Here is a 22,891-nt window from a genome sequence, read left to right on the forward strand (position 1 = left end):
TTGGACTTATCCCTAAAATGGTAGGCTTATTGAGTCGGTGAACTCGGGTCACTTTCACTCATGCAGATTAAAGGATAGTTCCGAATAAAAAATAGTTCATAGTTAGCTCAAGATTAAAATCGAGTTACCTAGATCATTGTATTGAAATAGCCAATTTTAACAGCAAACGATGTTATAAAGTAAAAGTGACTATTTCTCGGTTTGGTCTTATGCAAACTCGTTGCATAAGACGTCCCCACTCTCATGTTTTCACATGAACGATTCAATATCACATTGTTTGTATTAAATACCAAGTGGGTCGTATCCATAGTGTCTTAGGATAAGGTACCCATCCTTATCCCTAGCTATAGACCATTTTAGCCATTACTCAAACTTGATCCACTTTTATGTCTCTACATATAGTTCAAGTATTCATGATATAGCTAGGGGTTCTTATTTTATTGGATTTAGGGTTTTGAAATACAATCCACATATTCAATATCATCTTTACTAAATAGATCTCAAAAACAACTTTATTATAAAATAGAATATGTTTATTATTTACAAACTACGAGTTTTATGACATAAAACTTAACAATTATTTTCATTTAAAATTTGTATACCAATATAACTTATGTTTTACCTATATTCACCCAGATTCACAAATTGAAATTTTTGACCCCCTACCAAAATTTTGACTCCCTAACAATTAGAAAAAACAATTAATTTAATTTTGTGAGTAAAAGAATTAATTGGTTGAGAAAACAATTATTTTGCGGGTAAGAAAATTAATTTGTTAAGAATTTGATCGTTGAATTAGGTATGATAAATTTAATTATGAGATGTGAGGGCAAAATAGTAATTATACATGAAAAGTTTACAATGTTTATATCACTCCCATCGTCAAAAGGTCAAAAAGACGGACCGAGCTCGGTAGCCTGGCTTGTTATCTCTTGGAGAGGGGCACACTAAAATTCAAAAAGGGTTAAAAAAAAAAACAGCTTTTTCAAAATAGATCAATTAAAAATAAATAAATAAAAAAACTTGGTAGGGGGTCAAAAATTTCAATATCCCTTCCGTCTTCCCTCCCTCCAAACGGCATAGCATTGGGGTCGTCATAGAAGAATCTGTCGAATTCAAATTTTGCTCTCTGCAATCTCCACCGCCGGACGGTTTGTCTCTTTTAACTTTATCATCGTCGAAGAATATCTCCAGTTTCTCGAAATCGTAGTTCCCATTGTAGTAGGGATTGAAAAAACCCTAGCTTTTTCTTCTGTTAGCATTTTCATCAATTAGGGTTTTTCCCCATTTGTTTGTTCTGCCTCCCACTCTATTTGAACCATGGACGAGGACATTTGCCGTTGGATTATCGAATTCATACTCCGGAGTAAAATGGACGATCACTTGCAGAAGAGAGTTATGGCGGTCGTTCCCTTCTCAGACAAGGATTTTCGCCTGAAGAAAACGGTGCTTTTAAGGTCCCTAGAGAGCGAAATATTGGATGCTGTTTTAACGGAGAAATTACTTGTAAATTTTGAGTTGATTGAGCAGTTAGACAAGGCTGAAGGCCTTGCAATCATGGAATCAATGAAAGGTGCATATTGTGCTGTGGCAGTGGAATGCACCGTGAAGTACTTGCTGGTGGAAGGCATTCACAAACATGGAAGGTATTTTGATGCTGTGAGGAGGATATGGAATGGAAGAGTTACTGAATTGGTGAAATCGGGCAAGAGTAAGTTGGTTTCGAGGGAATTGAAAGCATGGAAGGATGAATTTGAAGCGTCACTTTGTGATAAAAATATTAGGAAGAAGTTGATGCTCATGAACACGAGATATGATGCCCTGAAACTGACAGGAGACTATCTGAGTGAGGCGTGGGCGGTAATGGGTTCGTCATTTATTGAATTGTGTGCTTCTTTGATGGATAAAAGGATGGTCAATGAAATGCAGCCTAGTCAGTTAGAGCAGAAAACAAACAAAATGGCTATTGAGAGTGAGGATGTAGGTGGCGGTGATGAGATTGAAGTGCCCTCCCAAGCGGATAATCGTGTGAGACCGGAGCAGCACGAAAGTGGGCAAGTCCTTAGTCAGCCTGAAAGAAGAACTGATTTGCTAAATAGCCATCAGGGTTTGGGTACCAACGAGGGTTCTAAACAACCAGACATTGTTGCTACGACCACGGAGAGAGTTCAAGAGTTGGCTACTGAAACAGAGGAAGGGCAAGAATCGATTGAGAAGGAGGTTGCAGTTTTGCACAATCCAACTCCACGTCGAGATGGTACTGATATGTATATCCACTGTATAATAGATTGATGATAGATGCTAGTTTATATACTTTTTTTTCTCTTGGTTCTATCGTGTTTTTATTCAGTTTGTGATTTTTTGCAATTTAAGGTCTAATAATCTTTAATCTCAATTTATTTTTGCATAATCAGAAAACGTGAGGACTCCTGCTATGCCAAGATGCAAGTCCCTTGCATTTCATAGACGTGTTAGAGGCAGAGCTAAAATTAGTCAACTGGAGGACTTCGAGAATGAGAATGGCAATTCATTTGAAAGATATACTTGCCCAGATACTACTGAAGTTAACCGGGTGCGAGAAGCACTTAGGACTAGCTCTGTAGAGCTGCAGGCAGTGGTGAAAGATCCACTTCCTGATGCATTGCGCATAGCAGAATCTGTAGCCAATGATCTTGCCAAAAAGAATGAAACTCGTGAGCATTCTTCGGAGGGCCGAAATGATGCTGGTGCTGCCAATCCAACAATTAACAAGGACGCCGTGCCTCTTCAATCTGTGAGTGCAAATCTTAAAAATCCAGGTTATGGTCAAAAGACACGGCCTAGCATCATGGAACGCAACAGTACAGCTTGTTCATATGAGGTAATGTTAGCCATGTTCGATGCCATTTTGTTAGCATGCCACCATGCCTTTTCTGCCTTCTGTTTTGAGTTGCCTGAGATAGTTTCTACATTGCTTTTTAAAGGCTTTGTGCCCAATTGTGCGATATCGACTATTTTATGTTCTCAAGAATATCATTGCTGGGTCTGAATTAAATGTCGGAGCATCATTTTTTAGTTTAATATACGGTGTTGTCAACCATTTTCATTTTAATCAAGAATTATAGTGTTATCAATGCAGGGAAAAAAAGATACTTGTAAATATATACAATTTTATTGTAGTTGCACTTGATATTAATATCGTGTTGTATTTTGCACTAAAAGGGAAGTTGGTAGTTATGATAGGACAATTGTTTATAATGGTTTAGTACTTCATGTCTACACACACTTGGAAGATGGAATATTCATCTTGATTCTTGATGTTCCCTCCTTTCTAATTGAGTGGATTACTCTATATTCTTAATCATTCTTGCTGTATGTTTTTATTTACTTTTAAATTCACTGTTTTCTATGGTAAGACTTTTCTTTTTGTTGCAGTGGAATGATTCAATAGATGATTCACCTGAAGGAAGTCATGCCGACAGACTTCACCTTCCTAGTCCCAAGAGAAAGGTTATTTCTCCCTTGAAGAAGTACGAAGAAACTAAAATTGTACGGAGAAGGCAGTGTAAGAAGTGGAGCTTGCTTGAAGAAGACACCTTAAGAACTGCTGTGGAAAGGTATGTGCTCTCAGTTCTTACCATTTTCTTTTGATTGTAGAAGGATGATGATAGAACTCGAATATATCAAAAGATAAACGATCACAAAATCACAAGATAAATCAAATGTTTGAGAATACTCCCATGCCTGAATACATTTCACCAAATATTGCCTATCCTTTTCCTTTCTTGGTCACTGTATTTATAACCAAATTTCCCCTAACGAACACACAATCTTTAGTTAGAAACTTAAAATTGCACAATGGTTGATCCTTGCCGCCCTTTTATAGCATCGTGAAGTGGTTCTATTAACTTAAATTTTGTTGTCTCTCGAGTTAAAGATCTTGTTTGTGTTTGTAACTTAGGTTTGGTAAAGGAAATTGGAAGCTCATCTTAAATAGCTATCGTGATATATTTGATGAAAGAACAGAGGTAACCAATTTCACAATGGTATTTTGTCTTTTTGAGTGTCCATAGCGGTTTTGTAAGAGGTTGTTGGGTTGCTTGTCTCAGGTTGATCTGAAGGATAAGTGGAGAAACATGACCAGATACTAATGACTTTCCAAATTCCGATCCAAATTCGTGCATTATAAATTAACCTTGAATTACAGGGCTATTTCTGTAATTTTGAGTAGTCGACCTCGTAATGCCCCTTGGATTTTGATTGTAATGTGGAAAAAAAAGATTGAAAATATCTATGTAAATGAAAATGTTGAAGTCGAATGACATATTGTCACTTAAATGCCACTTCTATTTATTTTTTGAACTCTAAAAAAATTCAGCTCTCTAATGTCTCCAATCACTTGTTGGCATATGAATCCAACATATCTAGGGTCATGAGTTTAATAAAGAATTTTAGGGGAGTAACTAACGAGTTCAATTTATGGCGGTCAATTACCCATGATTTAATATTCTATTAGTTTTCTTGACATTTAAATGTTATGAGATCAAACAAGTTGTTCAGTGAGATTAGTCAAGGTGTATGTAAGCTAGTTTAGATACTCTTATAGATATAAGAAGAAAAAATTGATTGGGTGGAGGAAGAAGAATCTAATCGGATTGGTAGACGAGGATGGATTAAATTTTGGAGATTGAGTAAATATAATGTGGTCAAAGAATTGGATTTCTGATTAATTTTTCAAGTTCATGTCACTGATTATCTGGTTATACTATTTTATTTGAATTATTATTTTTTGACATGGAATTATTCTAATTGATTATTAGGTAAACTATCATTTATTAGTATCAGTGTTATTATTTTTAAGGAACTGTCACTGATTATCTGATAATATTACTTTAATCAAATTTGTCTAATTGATTTTTAGGTTATATTATTTTCAAGCGAATTTAGCTTATAGAAAAGTTACTAAAAAGAAATGCAGTTTTTTCCCCTGAAAAATAAAAGAAAATAGTTTGTTATGATAAAAATGTTCATTAATTCGTAGAAAACCTACAGCCAAATTTGCAACCCTGAAAGACACACCTGAATGCAGCTAGAAACAAATTTCAAACACTAAGGATAGACAAAATCTACCAATGACTGCACACCCACAAGATGTCATTTAGTACAAGCCAGGAAAAAAAAGAAGGCTACACAATCGGCATCCCGACGTCAAACACAGACTCATTTCATTCCAACAAAGCTTTCAAGCCACCCATGAACACAACAACAAGGCTCCATATGCCGAAACAAAACAATGCACCGAAACCCGTTTGAAGAATCCCCCTTAAGAATATAAACATAGAACAAAAAAAATTGGTCCTTAAATACAAATCAAATGAATGGGATATTTGAAGTGGAGGAGAAACTCTCTAAATAACTGGAGGTCGATCTATGAACAATATACTAAATCACATGAATCATCAACAAGTCAGTTGGGTCAAGTGTCAGCAGCCAATTTTGCATCAAAAGGTTGTACTGCTTTCACTAGCAGAGAGTGAAGGGCCCTCGGATTTCACAAGTGACGATCCTTTACTACTGATGTCGAGACCCTGCAATCGGCCGAGAGAGTCAGTCTGCAGAACCTCAGAGAGAGAATGAGAATCTGATGGAAGCAGAGGGTGGGTAGACATATTGGATGGAGAATGGCTAAATGGTGGCATTTGCATATTTTGAAGGCCAGCAGATCCTGGTTGTTGTTGCGAAAGTTGAATGAAAGACGACGGGGCGTATGCCATGTGATGAATTCCCAAGTTAAAAGACTCGGCAGGGCTCATCATTTCCCCTGTAGCGATCTTAAGCCTCTCGACTTCCTTCTTTAATGCTTCGTTCAAAGCTGCATAGATTTAGATATCAACCATATGTTCAAAATTACAATTACACAGAAGTAATGAAGTATAATTCTCACCATCACGCAATTGGGCTTGTTGCTCCATAGCCTGTAAACGAAGCTTAAGCTCTGTATTTTCAGTACTGAGACCCGTCGTGTCTCGCTGTATAAGATGATAAGTCTCAATCAGATCATAATTCTAAGCTGTTTTCTAGTTAACGTGACCACCTTTGTTATTACATATAGTTGAAGTTCAGACTAGTGAAACGATATTTTGATGGTAAAAAAATATCATTTTGATGCCTATATCTTGGGTTTTCATTTTATTCATAAATTTTAGTCTCCGTATTTTCTACACATCCTAAAAATAGGTCCCATGGTGTGTTTATTGTTGTTTTTTATGAAAAAAAAAAAAAAAACTTTATTACCATTCTCTTTATATGTTTTAAAAATATATTCCCTTTTATAGTGTCTTTTCTTGCATAAAAATTATTGTTTTTATTTGATTAATTTGAATAGAAATTAACCTTTGAAAATATACCGACTACAATGGAATGAAACTCAAAGTATAGGACTAAAATGATAATTTAACCTATTTTAATTTAAAAATGACAAAATAGCAGCCCCTCCTTTTTCAACCAAGAACATAAGTTTCAAGCATATTATTGAAGTGACTTTATGCATCACTTGCCACAATTGGAATGCATTCCATCCAAAACATATAGCCAGAGGTGAAAATTCTGGGAAAAATGGAAGCTGAGGTTTTATATTGATAGACACAAACCTGGAACAAAGTCAATTGGGCTGATAGAGTAGTTGCTTCTGTTTGAAGGGTTTGCACTTTGCGCTCCAATTCTTGTATATATCTTGCCTTCCTCTCTTTTGAGCGAGCAGCAGACTGTCGATTTGCCAATATCCTAAACAGAACAGCAATGACATGAGGAGAAGGTTTCCGGGAATTCCATAATTTTGTTTAGTGAAAACTGAAATCAATATGTATATGACATATCGAGATGAAACAAATCATACAATACAACGAAATCATCATCTTTCACCACCTATGCCTCTCCAAATTGTTTGTATGATGACACGAGAAAAGAAACGAAATAGTTGATTTAATTCAATAAGTATTTCATTTTTACTGTGTATTCTTTCCTAAATGACAATCCGATAGGCCATCATGAGTATATCTCAACTCTCATAAAGCATGTACTCTTGAGTGTTCATATTCACTTATTAAAAATGGGAGTAAATACTAAATATAATAAAAAAAAAATCAATTGTTCACCTGTTGGAAATTGGACAAAATATAGCAAGTCAACTAAATATAGCCAGACGCCACACGTCACACGTAAAAAATTTGGAAATTGGGTAAGGAGAGTTTGGATTTTGGTCGGCTCGGGTTGAAAACCGGCACGACAACTGATGAATCAAATTGGCGCGAACCGAGGCGGTTTTGGCCGATTTGGTTGTTTTTCGGTTATGGCTTACACCCCTACTTCCGATCAAGAGACAAGAGGTTTGAAACAAACCAAATAAAATCTAACTGAATCCAACGAGAGACCATGTTTTACAACGGTACATGAACAAATACGTGGGATTGAGGCGCATGGATACGTTTTAAAAGCTGCATAATTTGATTCTAAACTATTTTTATCTCGGCATCTTTCCTACCTAGAGCTTTACTCAAATCAAGTACATGATTATTTCTGTAAATCTCATGTAGCAGAATGGTTCATTAAACCCCCATATTCTGGACTCAAGAAATAAATCCAGCCACAGAGGGGAGATCGTTGACTGACTTACACACTATAATAAAAATTTGAAGACAAATGATGCTTGGATCTGGGAATGTAAACAAAACATTCAAATAAAAAAAAATTAAAATGGAATCAGATCCCTCTACCCCTCAACTCGATTCTAAAACTTAACCAAGGCCAGTTAAAAAAAATGAAAAAACTCCAGAAATCAGCATACAAAAGAAAATGAAAATTGGAAAACCAAAATGTGGAGCAGTGATTGAAGTTGAATCAACTAAAATTATGATGTACAATCAGCTTGGCATCTCATTTCAGAATCTAGCTTAGGTGAAAAGCAAACAGAAATGCCGAAAACTTCTGTGATTGGCGACTGAAACTTATTGAAAATAAAAACTCAAAAGCATTGAAAATGGCGATAATCTAGCAGGCCAAACAGATATAGTGGAACAATCGAACAAAAATGGATCGAAAGCGAAAGAATTACTCAGAAGAAAACAGAGACAGAAAATCACAATAGAAATGTAAAGAAGAAAAACCTTTTAGCGCGTTTTGGATCACTGGACCAAAGCTCAGCCAACTTATCAGGAGGCATAGCTTTCTTCGCTTCCATAATTTCCCCAAACATACTCGACGACGACGTCGTTCCATCCACCGAAACGCTATGCCGATGCCTTGGCTTCGAAGTCTTCTCCCCTTCGCTACCAGCACCAGCACCTTCACTTCCGCCATTACCATTATGATCTACGAAATTCCCTCCTCCATTACCTCCAAGCTTCTTCACATCAATGTAAGTCGAAAACAGATCATCTTCCGATCCGATCTCCTCCAGACTTGCCGTCGACGAACCGCCATTGAACGGATCCGACGCGGAAATATCCATCATATCCTCCGGCAACCGGAAACTAACTTCTGAATGAGCTCTCCGATGATGAGAGCCAACTCTAGGCATGAATGAAGCATTTCCAGCATTCACATTGGCAAACATCGATGACGAGGAGGAGGCCGTCGCATTCGCCACCGGCGGCGGTTTGTGAGTCTTCGGCGGCGGTGCTGCAACATTGAGTGGAGGAATTTGATTGGAATTGGGAGTGTGGATAGGGTTCGATGGCGCTGGATCTTGCATTTTCTTCTCCTTTTTGCCCACAATTTTAGGGCTAATCTCTCTCTCTCTCTTCTTTCTCTTTCTCTTTGTGATTTTTCGGCCGAGTTTTTCTCTTCTAAGATCTCCTTCTCTCTGCCATGTGCTTCGGCTTCTTCTTCACAGGAAAATTAATATAAAACAAAAAGAAAAAAGATTTTCTTTTTCTTTTTTTTCCCCCTTCTCTTCTATATTCGTAATAAAACCTCGTAAAAAAAAAAAAAAACTGTAATTTTTAATTTTTATTTTTTACTTCTTTACTAAATTTCGACTCTGCAGTTTTCTTGTTAGTTTTCTTAAACGACATCGTTAATGCTTGTTGACATTGGTAAGTCGTTGGATTTTGACTTTAGGAATAGTGGATAAGTCTTCCATACACATCTTGCCACCGTTTTTATTTTCTTTTAACAAATTTACAAAATTACCAAAAATAGCTTTTTTTTTTTTGAAAAAAAATTAATTAATTAAAGACAAGACACCGAAACATCTGGAAACAACAAAACAATCAAATTGTGAAAAGCCTTCGTCTTTCTCTAAATTTGGCAAGATCTTAACGAGTGATATCCAAAGTTGAAGTTATTTGCTTGCGTATTGTTTTGAGTTATATCCAAATTTAGGTGTTTGATTAGTTTGATTTGGTTTAGCTAATTCATAATATTAAAATACATCAGTTTTGTGTTTGTTTTCAAGAATTTACCACAAGAAAGTTTAGTTATCGAGGATTTAATCATATCAGAAATTCTTTTAAAATAAGAAATGTAATACAAAAATGGTGTTAGTATTCGTTTTAATCTATAAATTTTTCTAATTTCAATCAATAAAATTTGAGTTGGTTTCGCTTCGTTAGACTGCAAAAATATGGATTGGATTTAATACATATTTCTTGTTATAATTAGTAAACTATAGCATATGAGAATTTAAACTTTAATATTAACGTATTTTAAAAATTATGGTGATATCGATTCTAAAAAGAATTTATCAATTTCATGTAGATCTTAATTAAATTTCATATTCTAATTTTTACTAGTTATAATCAACTCTATTAGGTTTGAATTTCATTTTTTCTCTTCTTTTATGCTTATTGGTCCTCCAACTTTTGAAATATCGGATTTGATTTTTAAACTCTTAAAATAAAATGTTTATTATATTTGTTGAACTTTTTAAAAAAATAACAAATTGATCCTTACTTTAATTTTGACTTTTAAAACATTAATGACAAGACTTTAGTGTATTAATATGAGCATGATTCAAATTCCATCAAGTAGATATTAGGCGATAAAAAGAATAATATAGGAAGCATCAACATAGTTATTTCCTAAAAGTTCAAAGGCTAACAAAAATCCTATGAAAGTTTAAAAACTAAAATGAAACAAACTTAAAAGTTTAAAAGAGAATAACAATCAACATTATGAAAATTTAGACTTCACTTTGTTTTAGCCACTATTTTTATAATATTTTATGTTAGATATGTGCTTACCCAAAAAAAATTAACATATGAAAAGTAATTTTGATTAATTAAACAAAAGTGAGCCCACTCCATGTTACTACCGTTTTAATTGGAAAAATGATTAGTCTCAAAATCGTTGCTCTCTCATGTTCTGATTTTCCTTTTTACCCTAATTTAAACGAATATGAAGAGGAATTAAGAATTCACTGGAGAACCTAATTTTGAGTAGCCGAAGAAAATGTAAAACCGGGCCGATGAAAAAAGAAAAAAACTTGTCCCCTTTTTCACGAACTTCAGGTGTTTTGACCGTAAAAAAGTTTACTATAACTCTAAAATCAATTTAAAACACGTTTTAAATTCATTAAAATTAATTTTAAATGATTAAAAATATAATTTAGAACAATTTCAAAAACAACGGAATTGATTTTAACAATTTAATAATCACTCCCAAATATAACCTAAATCAAATAATGTTCTATTTGAGATGAGTTTCAATTATGCTTCCTTTAACTTTGAAATTTTATTTTTCACTTGAATATTGAAATTTGCTCCAAAGAAAAAGCTCTGTGAAATTGTTACCATTTATTTCATCTTGAAAGATATCTATTGGAATACCTTAAATTTGTTTGTTGGTGTTTCGAACAACCATGTATGCATATTTATTTCTTTGCAATTATTTACGATTATGATCCTAGGGTTTAGAGTAGTGCGTTAGATAATCTCTCTAATCCTACAGGCGCCGTATGATGTAATTTTCTGAAAACATTCTCCCTAATAATACTGTTCTTCCTCTGCCTGTGGACATAACTAACACACCGTTAGTGAATCACGTATATCTGTGTATCGATCTTCTCTATCTCTACGTTCCTTTTTGTGTTCTTTAATTATCGATTTCGTAACAATATCGTTAAGATTATTTGCATAACCAATGTTTTACACATTACCACGCAAGTTTGCATGAATGATATTGTAAATAATGTCACATGTTTTTCAATTTTTTACATATTAATTGCAGAGCCAATTTCTATCTTATTCTAACAAAAAAAAAAAAACAAAAAAAACTCTCCAAGGATGTTAATTTGAAACAAATATAGAAATTCAAAACTGAATGAAACTTATAAGCCTCATTTGATAACCATTTCGTTTTTATTTTGATTTTCAAAAATTAATCCCATTTCTTCACATTTTTCTACAGTAATTTGTATCTTTCCTGAGTAAAAATGTTGAATTTTTAGCAAAATTTCAAAAACAAAAATAAGTTTTTTAAAACCATTTGTTTTAGTGTTCAAAATTTGGTCATGCTTTTTTAAAACATGGATAGCAAGTTGATAAGAAAGCAATAAATTTGGAGGTTGGAGAGGTGGTTGTAAACTTAATTTTAAAAAATTAAAACTACAAACCAAATAGTTATCAAATATAGATTTTTAGAGATAATTTAAGCATATAACTTTTTTTTAAAAGTATTTTGTTTAATTTAACCCAATAAAAGAAAAAGGAAAAAAAAAAAAAATCTTATGTCTCTCTCCCTTGCCAACAGAGTGATGAGGAACACATTTTTGCTATTCCAGAAAGGCTTATATACTTGCTCTGTTATTCTGCCTAAGCCTAGTTGAGGATACGAGGCATAAAAAATCAATGATTTAAGATAGGCATACTATATTTAATTTATAATGGAATTCCACCTTAACAGGAAAAATTTCCATACTCTTAATTTATTGTATCATTAAAAATAAGGTCAGTTGATATTAATCTGGGGTCTATTAATATTTAAGAAGATAAACTTATGGCGTGAATAAAGGATCCTTATTGGGTTAAGAAAAAGAAAAAAATCATAAGATAAGACCATTCCTTTTGTCGACCCACGCCCAAATTCCAACGGGTCCCTATCACAGTTCAGAGCTGTTGTTGTTTGATGACAAAAAATGGTTTAGCGGGAAATTGAGATTGTGGACCAAAGTAGGCCTAGCTACGTCTTTATCAATTTGTTGAAAAGAAACCAAAAAACTAATTTCTATCATCCAACTAATCCATGCGACAAAATACAAGAAATTTTAAGGCAAAAGCACGTAATATTCGGACAAACCTTCAAATTTTCAGCAGATGAAGAGTAAATGAAAATGACCAAAGAGAAGAATTTCATGCATTTTTCATAAATTCTTGAGAAGATGCTTGCTTTAGAAGTACCTTTTGCACGAAGAGAAGCTGAAGAACATAACTTTCAAGCATCATCACTTGTGAAGATGAGTCCATGCTGCAACTTTTGCCCTTTGTCTTTCTTCCTTCCACCTTAACATCTTTTACTTCTGTACTTTACAAGTGAACCTCATCAATCCTATAGCTACCATTGGATAATGCAAGTTAAAAAAATTAAAATCAAAACAAAGAAAAAGAAATGAATGTACATACCCTTTTCTCCTTTAGAATATGGAACAGAAACTTTATCATCAGGGCTAAATCTAGACCCAATTTAAACTTATTTAGTAGAGATCTAAAGTGCAGTTCATCATGGAAATCTGTTAACGAACAAAAATAGTAAAGTATGAAGAATGGCAATTACGTACTTGTCAATTTTGCCGTCGTTTTCTACATGGTCAGAATCATGGAAGGCCTCCACATTTTCCACTACCAGAGATTCATTTTCCGCTTTATTTCTGATGCTATCACAATTTTTCTTCTCATGTTTCGAATCATCCAACCACTCTCTGTTAGTGTCGTCTACACAGACCTTCTTGCTTCTAGTTCTGGTGCATTTGTCTTCATGGAAATCAACTTTTTCACTTCCTAATGATGGAACTTTGGATTCGCTTTTTTCGCCTATTCCGACACTTCCCCGAGCTGATAGTACAGGAGAAATTGGGTCTTCTCCATCAGAACTTGTAGTTTCTGTCATGCTTGTATACGTTCCTACAAATTTTGAATTTGAACACAGGCTGCGCTCAAGTACAGCAGTCGCTATATTTGATGGTTGAAAGGAAGGCCTTTTGGTTGAACTGCTAGAAGGATGAGGAACAGTTTCAACGTGTTTGTTTGTGAAGGAGGATTCAGGAAGAGAAGGCTCAGCGCAGGGATATTCATTCCAACGCATAGAGCCTCTGAATGGACGATCTGCTACTGGACTTTGACATGGAGAGCTGAAGTTACATTCTTTCTCAAACGACCAGGTTTGAAATGGCTGTGGTTTGTCCATGAAAGGAGAGTTTGAGTTATGGACTGGCTTGAACTTTGTTGAATTTGATTTCCGCACATACTCTTTTTGCTCTTTGTCCCTGACTTTGTAACGTGGGTCCGCGGAGTAAATTCTGTCAACACTGTAACTATTCCTAGGGCCAGAATCATCATCCATGCCTCTTCTCATGCTCTGTCTCGGATTTGCATTTAATGGCGTGCTATTGAATGCCTCGCCCCTAACTGACATAAACAGCATAAGAGAAAAGCAAGTCAACTTATTCTGATCAATATGAGAAGAAGACGAAAGAATATATATACATATATATACATATATATATATTTATATATACATACATATATATATATGTATGTATGTATGTATGTATATATATTCTCCCAGAAACTGTATTCGAAGCACGTTTCCTAAGAAACTAACTCATATCACCTGCACTGGTTGCACATGACTCTTCACTGCCAAAAAGTTGAAAAAGTCTGACACATAAGTCAGAGCGAGAGGAAAAACAAGACAATAAAATGAAACGACAAAGAAATTTGTTTTACTGACCTCAACAAGCTGAAGTTGTCTGTTGTGTCATCTGCCATAAAGTAAAACCAATCTGGTTGGTGTAACTTATCTTCGAAATCAGAAATCCTTGTGGCTTTTGGGTTCCTGCTAACACAGACAAAACTTACGTAATACTTATATGCTTTACCACCTCATTAACATTCTATTTGAAATTTGGAATACCTTTTTACATCCGCCATTAAATCATAATCATATCCTAAGGTATGGTGCTTCGAGCTTGAGTCGACCGGATCTAATTATAAAAAATCAAGCTTTTAGGTGTACACCGAGTTATCAACACTGGAATCTCCAAAATCTCTTGAACTTCTCATTGTAATAAATTTAAATGTCAAGAATTTCAAAAGAAAGGAAGCAAAAGAAGGGAGGAAAAAGCTTTAAAGTTTGCCAAGCAACATAACAAGGAGAAGCACATGTTGGACATCACCCAATACATGAATTTTGATGGATACAAGCAACTAGATGATACCCTCAGAGTCAGTAACAATGTAACATAAACACAGCTATACATTCTAGTAGGTTCTCTGTATTGATATATAGAACCGTTCACACTAAACGGGGCATTATAAGCTGCTCACTTGATTGTTTCACTACAGCAAATCAACCATAGAGAAGAGAAAACTCACTGCACATCTACATAGACTCCAGATTTTATTAATATTATCATTTTTTTTTGGGGCGGGGGGGAAAGGAGATTACCAAATAAATTGGATCTGTCCATTGTTCTTGTAGCACCTGCACCTCTGCACATAATATTTACTTCAGATAAATTTTTCTTTACTTTAGAAAAACCTAAGAAGTTAGCGTTCATCAACATATACCGCTTTTTTGGTAGATAGGGGCTGTCAAATGAATTTTCTGATATATCATACTTTTCATAGTTCAACAAATCAGACGCAATGCTACTAATGCCATTAAAATGAGTCTTCTCGAAGAGATCACATTCCATCTCCCCAAGGAAGGTGTCATTTAAGAAGTTGAATCCACCTAGAAGACACAAGATGTTGAGATAAAATAACTTAAAAGGTAAAATGATAATCAACGTATTTGACAAACACAAGGGAAGGAGAAGCAGCACAAATCTATGAAATAGTAGACGACTAGTTGACAAAACTACAGAAAAAAAAAAGAAGATAAACTATCTTCGTGGGTTATTTTTTAGGAAAAACAAAATCACATTTTATTGATGCATGTTCCAATTGGACATAAAGAGGAAAAAGTTAAATTTCAAGGATAAAACTATAAAAAATACATGAAAACTGGTGGTAATAAATAGACCAACTTACACTAAACCTTCACAAGGATGAATAAGAGAACAAAAGATTTACCTTCATATCCATCTCTTTCTCCATCCGTGCCATCAAAGATACTTCTGCCACCATGTTCATTTCTCTTGCAATCTTCAACGGAACGGAAATGGATCTTAGAAGGTGATTTCTTCTTTGGGTTATCACATGTATCCATGATGTCAAAGGAATAATTTAAAGAACCATCATCACAGTGCATTTTGATATCCTGCATTTTGTGTATCAATATCAACATTGTCAATTTCAAGTTAAATAAAAACACGATAAAGATACACTACTCTAACTGAAAATTATGAGACTCAAATTATTAACTTAGATAAATACAACAGATAGACATTATTTAGCTTTTAGAGAATAATATAATCCAGGTTACTTTATAGCAGTCTTTTCTGTTAAGAGGCAGAACAACAATAATTTAAAGACAAAACTTCATGAGATGCCAGAATGTAAGCAGAGCATACAAAATAGTGAGAAGAAGACCATAAGGAGTTGTGGAATACAAGGTTATAATACCACCAGAAAAAATCAATAGCATACGAATTATATGAAATCAAAAGAATGTAGCAAGATGCATCCCGGAATGCTCTTACGCCTTCAAGTTCAAAGTCATCCAACACTTTGGTGTTCTTAGAGGCGTTCCAAGGTCGCATTCTTTCTAGGCAAGATGAGAAGCCATAGCTTCTGCCATTGCAGTGGGAAATATTTGTTAGGCTGAAATTTAATCTCATACGTTCTAATTTTATAATTTTAATCAAGGATGTTTTTTTATGGTTATGGAATGAACAATAAAATATTATTCGAATACCTGCTGGCGTGCTGTGGGGAACATGCTGGTGTTTCCATTCCTACTCTGCCCAAACCTGACAAAAATTCATTCATTAGAAATAGTCCGGAGAAAAGGCACTAGCTTCTGAAAGAGATACATGTGTTGCTGTGCTTTACTCATTCATACTGGAAACAACATATATGATAGTGGAAAATGCATATAGCATTCAGACACTATGTTCCAGTTATAGATGAAATGTTAGAAAAATATATGGCATTCAAAAACTATATATAAAGTCATTTCCATTTCTGATGAAATAGTGACTTGGTATCTGCCAATATTTCCAATTTCTATCATTTATATTATCTCACCGAAACCTTAGAAGCATCTTGTTTGGGCACAATTTTGTCTACAACATTCTAAAATGAAAAACACGAGTCAATCGAGAAATTCAAGTCTAAAGAGTCTACCGGCAGAATGAGTTTGGTTTAGACCCCCCCTTAAAATCATCCCTATAGTTGTAGGGCAAGACATGATGTTAAACCCCCGATACTTTATCCATATAAGAGAAGGGGTAGGAAAGGGATTGCACAAAAGATTACACCTGCAGAGGATGTGAACCGTGAGGGTTTGATATGAGGGGACCACTGAAATTACTATAAAAGGAATGGATCGGAATCAGTGCAAGGAGGACATTTTTGGTAAAGGTTGGAAGAGCTTTTGAGGAGAGGATTACCAACTCTCTCGAATGTGCTAATTTTGCTTTACTTTGCAAGTTTTTTACCCTGAGTACTTGTTTCTTCTCTTAGCTATTGTAATAGGAGCTTACATCATCTCTTTATATCCTCAATATATATCAGAGCTTTGTTGATCTGTTTTCCTAGTCCTTTGTCTTGTTGGGTTTTACTGAGTGCAGGGAAGTAGATACCTAACACATAAATCCTAAGTTAAATATTCTCTAGTTAGTAATCTGTACCATCAACTGAAAATGCGACATGAGCTTCTTTCATTGGACTTCCTTCGGATTTGACAGCCATTCCATCATCGCCAAGCAAATCAAATATAGAAAGACCTGATAAATGGGAAAGTTAGAGTTCAGGCACAAATTTTATAACCAGAAGTAATAGGAGCAGCTGATGGCAAATAACAATTACAAACTAAAAAACATGGTTACATTACTATGGCAGCTCTACAATAAACAGTTCGGGTGTCAAATTCAGCAAAAACCAACATAGAAGGAAAAGGATGGAAAATAACAAGAGTTCAATGGCTTTTGCCTACTTACTTTGATCAACAGATATCTTCCCCTGATCTGATTGAGAATCTACTTTGTTCTTAGCGTTATTACCATTGTTGGGGTCACTAATAACATGTCTGCTAGAATGAAAAAAAAAAAAATACATGTTATATATAGCAAAAATTCTACAAAGAATTGTAAATATAATATCTAGGAGTACGTCACTCTTCCATAATATATATATATATACATACCAGCAGCTTGATCAAAAGATTATTTACCAGTAATTACATCAGTTTGAAAGTATATGAATACAGATCAAACTCAGTTGCAGAAATTGAGAAGAAATATGTGAATGAATATGAGAAGAAATATCAATCTCATATGCATAATGGTATCAAAACAATTCTCACTCACTTCACTGGAGATAAAGTCTGCTCTTTATAGCGGGATGGAGCTCCTGTTTTGTCATTTTGCTCTTCAAAGTAATGCATTCACTTCAGATTAAATGGTCTAAGAGAAACAACTTGGGATAGAATAGGCATAATCAAAGAATTAGTTAGAAAATCACGTTTATTTTCAAACTCAGAAGATTTCTCTAATGTCTCTATGTTATAAAGGGTTGGAATTGGCTCTTTCATGAAATGAGACCGCACTGAAGTATTGGCCTCTGTAACAAAACACCATAAAACAATATCAACATATAATTAATCATCAACTAAACAACAAAGGATAAGGAGATCAGAAAAAAATCGGTGGCTTGCAGGTCAAACATCACTTTTTTTCTTTGGAACAAATAAGAGTTCATGCCGTATTCTTTTTTAAATATAAACAAAGTCCACTCTCACAAACCAAACCTCACTTAAACCAAATACAGAACGCACACCCCCAAACAAAACCTCACTCAAGATTCCAAAATAATTCCACTCAAGATCAAATATCACAAATTAATCTGTTCAGTATAGTTTATGCACGTCCTTTTACCTACATTATTAAATTATATAATTACTCGTTGACATATTCGCTTAACTTCAAGCATTCCATTAAAAGAATACAATATATTTTGCTGAGAATCCAAACTTGCGGGACAAGGATTACCATACCAGGCAAAATGATATATGGAAAAGTAACTTTGCATACTAGTCTAATCTCTATAGAATGCAACTGCAAAACCTTTATATGGGAGTGCATCTACAATGGAAGAATTCCTTTCGTTTCTACTTTCAAATGCTTTAGAAAAAAAAAAAACATGAAAAATAAGTTCTATGTTTCAATGCAATAGTTTTGGAAGGTTACCAATGGAGTAAGCAGCTTTGTTCTCTTGAGGAATTGTTGATAAATTTAGGAAACTTATAATATCCAATGACCGATGCTCTTTTTGTTCCCTGCCTGTGTCAGCTGCATCATGACAATTCTCTGAGCCAGAGGACAGTTGTTGTCGTCTTTTTCTTTGCTCAAAATACTGCTTTTGTCTTGATAATAGAAAAGGTTAGACTTAAAAGTTAGGACTTAAGAAATTAGAGATTCGGTAAAGTGATGTTGCAGATTTTATGAAGATGCTCTATTAGCATTTACCATTCAAATCAATTGATCTTTATTTTCGAAACAACAAATTCATCAAATTCTATATTCGAGAAGGTTATGAAGATTTCAAAATAATAGTAAATTCATAACCACAAACAAAATTGAGAATTTACTAATTATTTTACCTGTTTTGTGTGGATTTCCTCGACTGAATAGTTCCTCATAGCAATTATCAATTTTAATCATGCAAAAGGGAAATGCTTGTGAATCAGAACAAAACTTTAGCCCTATTTTAAAAGTAACTATAGACAATCAGACGTAGATACAACTATAATGGAAGTAACTCATGTGAATTCTTCCTCTAGAACAGAAGGATTAAGAAAATGGGTGCACATGCTGTTGGAGTACGTAAATCTATAAATAAATAAATAATAGCACAATATATCTAGTTTGAGGCCTACATTTGTGACAATGTATGACTACTACAAAAGAACATCGAGAGGAGAAGAAATAAACTTAATCCGCCCAGAGCCTGTACGACCTGTTTAGATCACCTAGTCATGCACTGAAATGGACTATTGTTTTGTCAAGTGAAAAATCCACTGAGTTCTAAACTTTTATTTGTTCATTTATCTTTTTACATTTTACTTTTTTCAGAAAGCTAGCCAAAGAACAACAAGCGCCTGTAGCCCAGTGTTAGACTGTTTATTTCCTAAGAAGAAAGCTAGCCGAAGAAAAGAAAGGGAGAGAAGAAAAACGATATCGAGTGTTTAAGCTGCTACTTCTAGGCTATATGATTCAAACGGTCAGGTATTAATAAACTGAAAAGTTTGACCTTGATGTTTCATGAATGATATTTAGGATTTGAAAGACAAACGGCTAATAGAAAAACAAAAACTAAATGCAGCCAATTTAAGTTAGATTAGCTGATGCCAAAGTTACCGTTGCAACTTTCCGCCTGGATCCTCCCATCCACTGCAACATTTTGAAATGAAGCCAAGCCTTATTGCACAAGGAAAAAGAAGCAGCACCCCCGAGAAAACTGACAACATTCACCATGTCAATAACACATTCCTAAAAACAAAACAAGCAAATCGTATCATATTTCATAACATAATAGTATGAAAAGGCAAAGAACAACGTGAAATATCTCCCGAGTACTATGAAGTGAAAATGGAAAATGAAAATATATTTTCAAAAATTTCTTTTCCAACATACATGATCAATCGACAAATGAAGTACAGTTCAGTTTGAAAAGCATGAAGCTAAAAGGATTTGACGACCAAAACCTAGAGTTTTGAGAAAAAAAAACGAAGAAAACGATTCACGTTTCATAAAAAAATTCTTAATCCCAACTTATTAGCTCAAGAATTTGTCGAAAGATTATTCAACGGGACGAAAACCATTATCAGAGGGGATACGCCATGAACAACGACTAATTGATATAAGACTCAGCTAATATTTTCTCAAAATTCGTTCAACTTGCTTTTCTTCTGCACTACTGAAGCCAATCCGAGGAGCGATTGAAAACATGAAAAAATAACGAAGAGAATTTGAAATTTCTGGAAATTTTAACAAGAAGAAGCTACACTTTGTACAGCAGTTTCAAATGTGCTCGAGGACGAACAAAAGCTTCAAACTAGCCATGGCACTCAGTTGAATTCAAATGGAAAAACAATTTCTCATTCTCAACGAATACTCAAGTCAGTAACGTACGTCTCAATTGAATGCTATGACAATTCAAGTCTGAGAAAACTTAAACGATGATCAGTCATAGTGAAAGAACAGGATGAACATAGAACAGAAGGTTACCTGAAGCGCAAAGAATCGAGAAATGCAGGTTTAGAATTGAAAATGTTAATCATACCTTTGGCCGAAACGGCTCTACGCAAGAAGCGAAGTTCTTGGCGCGAAGCGGGACTGCGAGTTATGAACTGAAATATAATCACATTTAAGAAGAAAGTCGGAGGAGAAAAAAAAAGATTAAATTAATTAAAATGGGAGGTTTTTTTTTTTTTTTTTTTTTTTTTTTTTTTTTTTTTTTTTTTTTTAGAGAAATTCTTTTATAAATAGAAAAATCCTAAAATATTTATCATTTATAGCAAAAAGTTCCAACAGTCAAATTATGAACTAAAATATAATTATATCAAGAAGAAAATCAGAGAAAAAAATGAATAAATTAATTAAAATGGGAGTGTTTTTTTTAGGAAAATTCTTTTATAAATAGAAAATTCTAAAAAATATTTACATTTTATAGAAAAAAGTTTCAAAAGTGTAATAATTTTGGAACTTTTTGTTATAAAGTGTAAATGCTTTTAAATATTTTTTTATATATAAAAAGACCCATTTTTTTTTATTTTTTTTAATAGCATGTCAAGTGAGACATGTTCCAACGGTTTTCAATAATTTTTTTCGGGGCAAAATACACTTTTGATCTCCCATGTTTGGAGTTAAAGTCTATTTGGTCAAAAGATATACTTTAGTTCCGAGGTTTTCAATATGATTCTAAATGGTCCCTAACTTAATATTAAACTAACGGAATGTTGATTGTACCAATAAGTGTTGATGTAGATAGAAATAATATTTACCTACTTGAAAAAAATCCTTTTATTAGTTGGAAAAATCATTAAAAAAAATTATAGTTTTATCACATTCAATTATTTTATTAGATTAAACCCTATTATGTGATTATTCTAGAATATGGATTTAATGGGTAGAAGCTCATTCTAGTTAATTAGGGTTTAATAGGAACCACTACAAGAAATCACACCTTTCCTGATGCCTAAAATGGCCGGAAAATGGTGGAAAAAGTGTCGGAAAACCCTCTTCTAACGACGTGCTGGTTGTTGAGAGTTTGGTCGGGAGAAGTCCGTTGGGAGTAGAACTCCCAACGCCCAAGACCGACCATCGGGATAGTGCACAAACTCCTGACGCCTCATATACGACGTCGAGAGTTGGAACAAACTCCCGACACCTAATGTATGGCATCGTGAGTGCTAATAACTCCGGACGTTCGATTTCGATCGTGGCTTACCAATTTTCGGGAGATAGTCATTCTTTTTTAAAAAATAATTTTTAATTTGTAATTTGTATTTTTTTTTAATTTGATCTGAATAACCTATAAAACATCATTAACCAACTCAAACATATTCATATAAGAAATAAAACAAACAAACAAAGTCCATACTATTCTTTATTACCTAAAATAGAGAAAAGTCATAAGATAGTTTACAAATGAAATATGTCTTCACAAATACTTAAAAGAAACAACATAAAAACAACGTCAAGAAATATGTCTTCACAAATACATAAAAGAATGAACATGAAAACAACGTCCATAACACAACATCTCCAACAACATTCCAACCTCATCTCCGAACAACATCCTACAACAAAACAAAAACATTCAAATATCATAAACTTCTAGAAACAAACAAAAAACTCAAAGTTCAACTCCAAAACGAGTATAACCAAACTTAACCCACCCCCACAACATTCAAACTTCATAAACATCTACAAACACACAAAAAACTCCGACTTTCTCCCCAAAATAATTATAAACAAACTCAACCCACCCCCCACAATATTCAAACTTCATAAACATCCATAAACACACAAAAACTCAAAGTTCAACGGTAAAACGAGTATAACCAAACTCTACCCACCCCCCACAACATTCTCGATGCTCATAAACGTCCAAAAACACACAAAAAACTCCAAATTCAACACCAAAACGAGTATAACCAAATTCTACCCACCCCCACAATATTCGAACTTCATAAACATCCACAAACACAAAAAAAACTCCAACTTTCCCCCAAAACAATTATAACCAAACTCAACCCACCCCGCACAACATTCAAACTTCATAAACATCCGTAAACACACAAAAACTCCAAGTTCAATGGCAAAACGAGTATAACCAAACTCTACCCATCCCCTACAATATTCTCGGCGCTCATAAACATCCAAAAACACACAAAAAACTCCAAATTCAACTCCAAAACGAGTATAACCAAACTCTATTCACCCTCACAACATTCAAACTTCATAAGCATCCACAAACACACAAAAAACTCCAACTTTCCCCCCAAAATAATTATAACCAAACTCCCC

General features: G+C 34.1%; 3 protein-coding genes across 4 annotated transcripts; 1 reads left to right on the top strand and 2 right to left on the bottom strand.

Annotated features, from left to right (window-relative positions):
* The first annotated feature begins 900 nt into the window (after positions 1 to 900).
* LOC120088243 (uncharacterized) lies at positions 901 to 4,485 on the top strand. Of its 2 annotated transcripts, none has more exons than XM_039045396.2 (5): positions 901 to 2,257; positions 2,415 to 2,860; positions 3,415 to 3,596; positions 3,941 to 4,007; positions 4,089 to 4,485. In XM_039045396.2, the coding sequence occupies exons 1-5, from the start codon at positions 1,321 to 1,323 to the stop codon at positions 4,128 to 4,130; spliced, it is 1,674 nt and encodes a 557-aa protein (XP_038901324.1). In that variant the 5' UTR covers positions 901 to 1,320; the 3' UTR covers positions 4,131 to 4,485. The 2 variants fall into 2 exon arrangements, 1 of the variants encoding a protein (XP_038901324.1); XR_016524015.1 differs by having other exon boundaries at positions 988 to 2,257; positions 3,396 to 3,596; positions 4,089 to 4,439.
* Positions 4,486 to 5,079: 594 nt separating this feature from the next.
* LOC120088244 (transcription factor RF2b-like) lies at positions 5,080 to 8,907 on the bottom strand. The gene is made up of 4 exons (XM_039045397.2): positions 8,142 to 8,907; positions 6,630 to 6,762; positions 5,924 to 6,008; positions 5,080 to 5,851 (listed from the first exon to the last, which is right to left on the bottom strand). Exons 1-4 carry the CDS (start codon positions 8,726 to 8,728, stop codon positions 5,481 to 5,483), a joined length of 1,176 nt encoding a protein of 391 aa, XP_038901325.1. The 5' UTR covers positions 8,729 to 8,907; the 3' UTR covers positions 5,080 to 5,480.
* Positions 8,908 to 12,134: 3,227 nt separating this feature from the next.
* On the bottom strand, positions 12,135 to 20,718 carry LOC120087857 (uncharacterized). Its single transcript, XM_090305707.1, has 19 exons — positions 20,643 to 20,718; positions 19,718 to 19,817; positions 18,961 to 18,983; positions 18,548 to 18,649; positions 17,823 to 17,921; positions 17,669 to 17,729; positions 17,300 to 17,391; positions 16,991 to 17,086; positions 16,054 to 16,108; positions 15,839 to 15,929; positions 15,270 to 15,456; positions 14,763 to 14,928; positions 14,641 to 14,684; positions 14,107 to 14,176; positions 13,924 to 14,031; positions 13,795 to 13,829; positions 12,752 to 13,598; positions 12,597 to 12,646; positions 12,135 to 12,493 (listed from the first exon to the last, which is right to left on the bottom strand). The coding sequence occupies exons 5-19, from the start codon at positions 17,890 to 17,892 to the stop codon at positions 12,327 to 12,329; spliced, it is 2,139 nt and encodes a 712-aa protein (XP_090161833.1). The 5' UTR covers positions 17,893 to 17,921; positions 18,548 to 18,649; positions 18,961 to 18,983; positions 19,718 to 19,817; positions 20,643 to 20,718; the 3' UTR covers positions 12,135 to 12,326.
* Positions 20,719 to 22,891: the final 2,173 nt, after the last annotated feature.

This window comes from Benincasa hispida, chromosome 10 (assembly GCF_027475165.1).
Source record: "Benincasa hispida cultivar pf3 chromosome 10, pf3_genome.v1.1, whole genome shotgun sequence".
Classification (NCBI taxonomy): domain Eukaryota; kingdom Viridiplantae; phylum Streptophyta; class Magnoliopsida; order Cucurbitales; family Cucurbitaceae; genus Benincasa; species Benincasa hispida.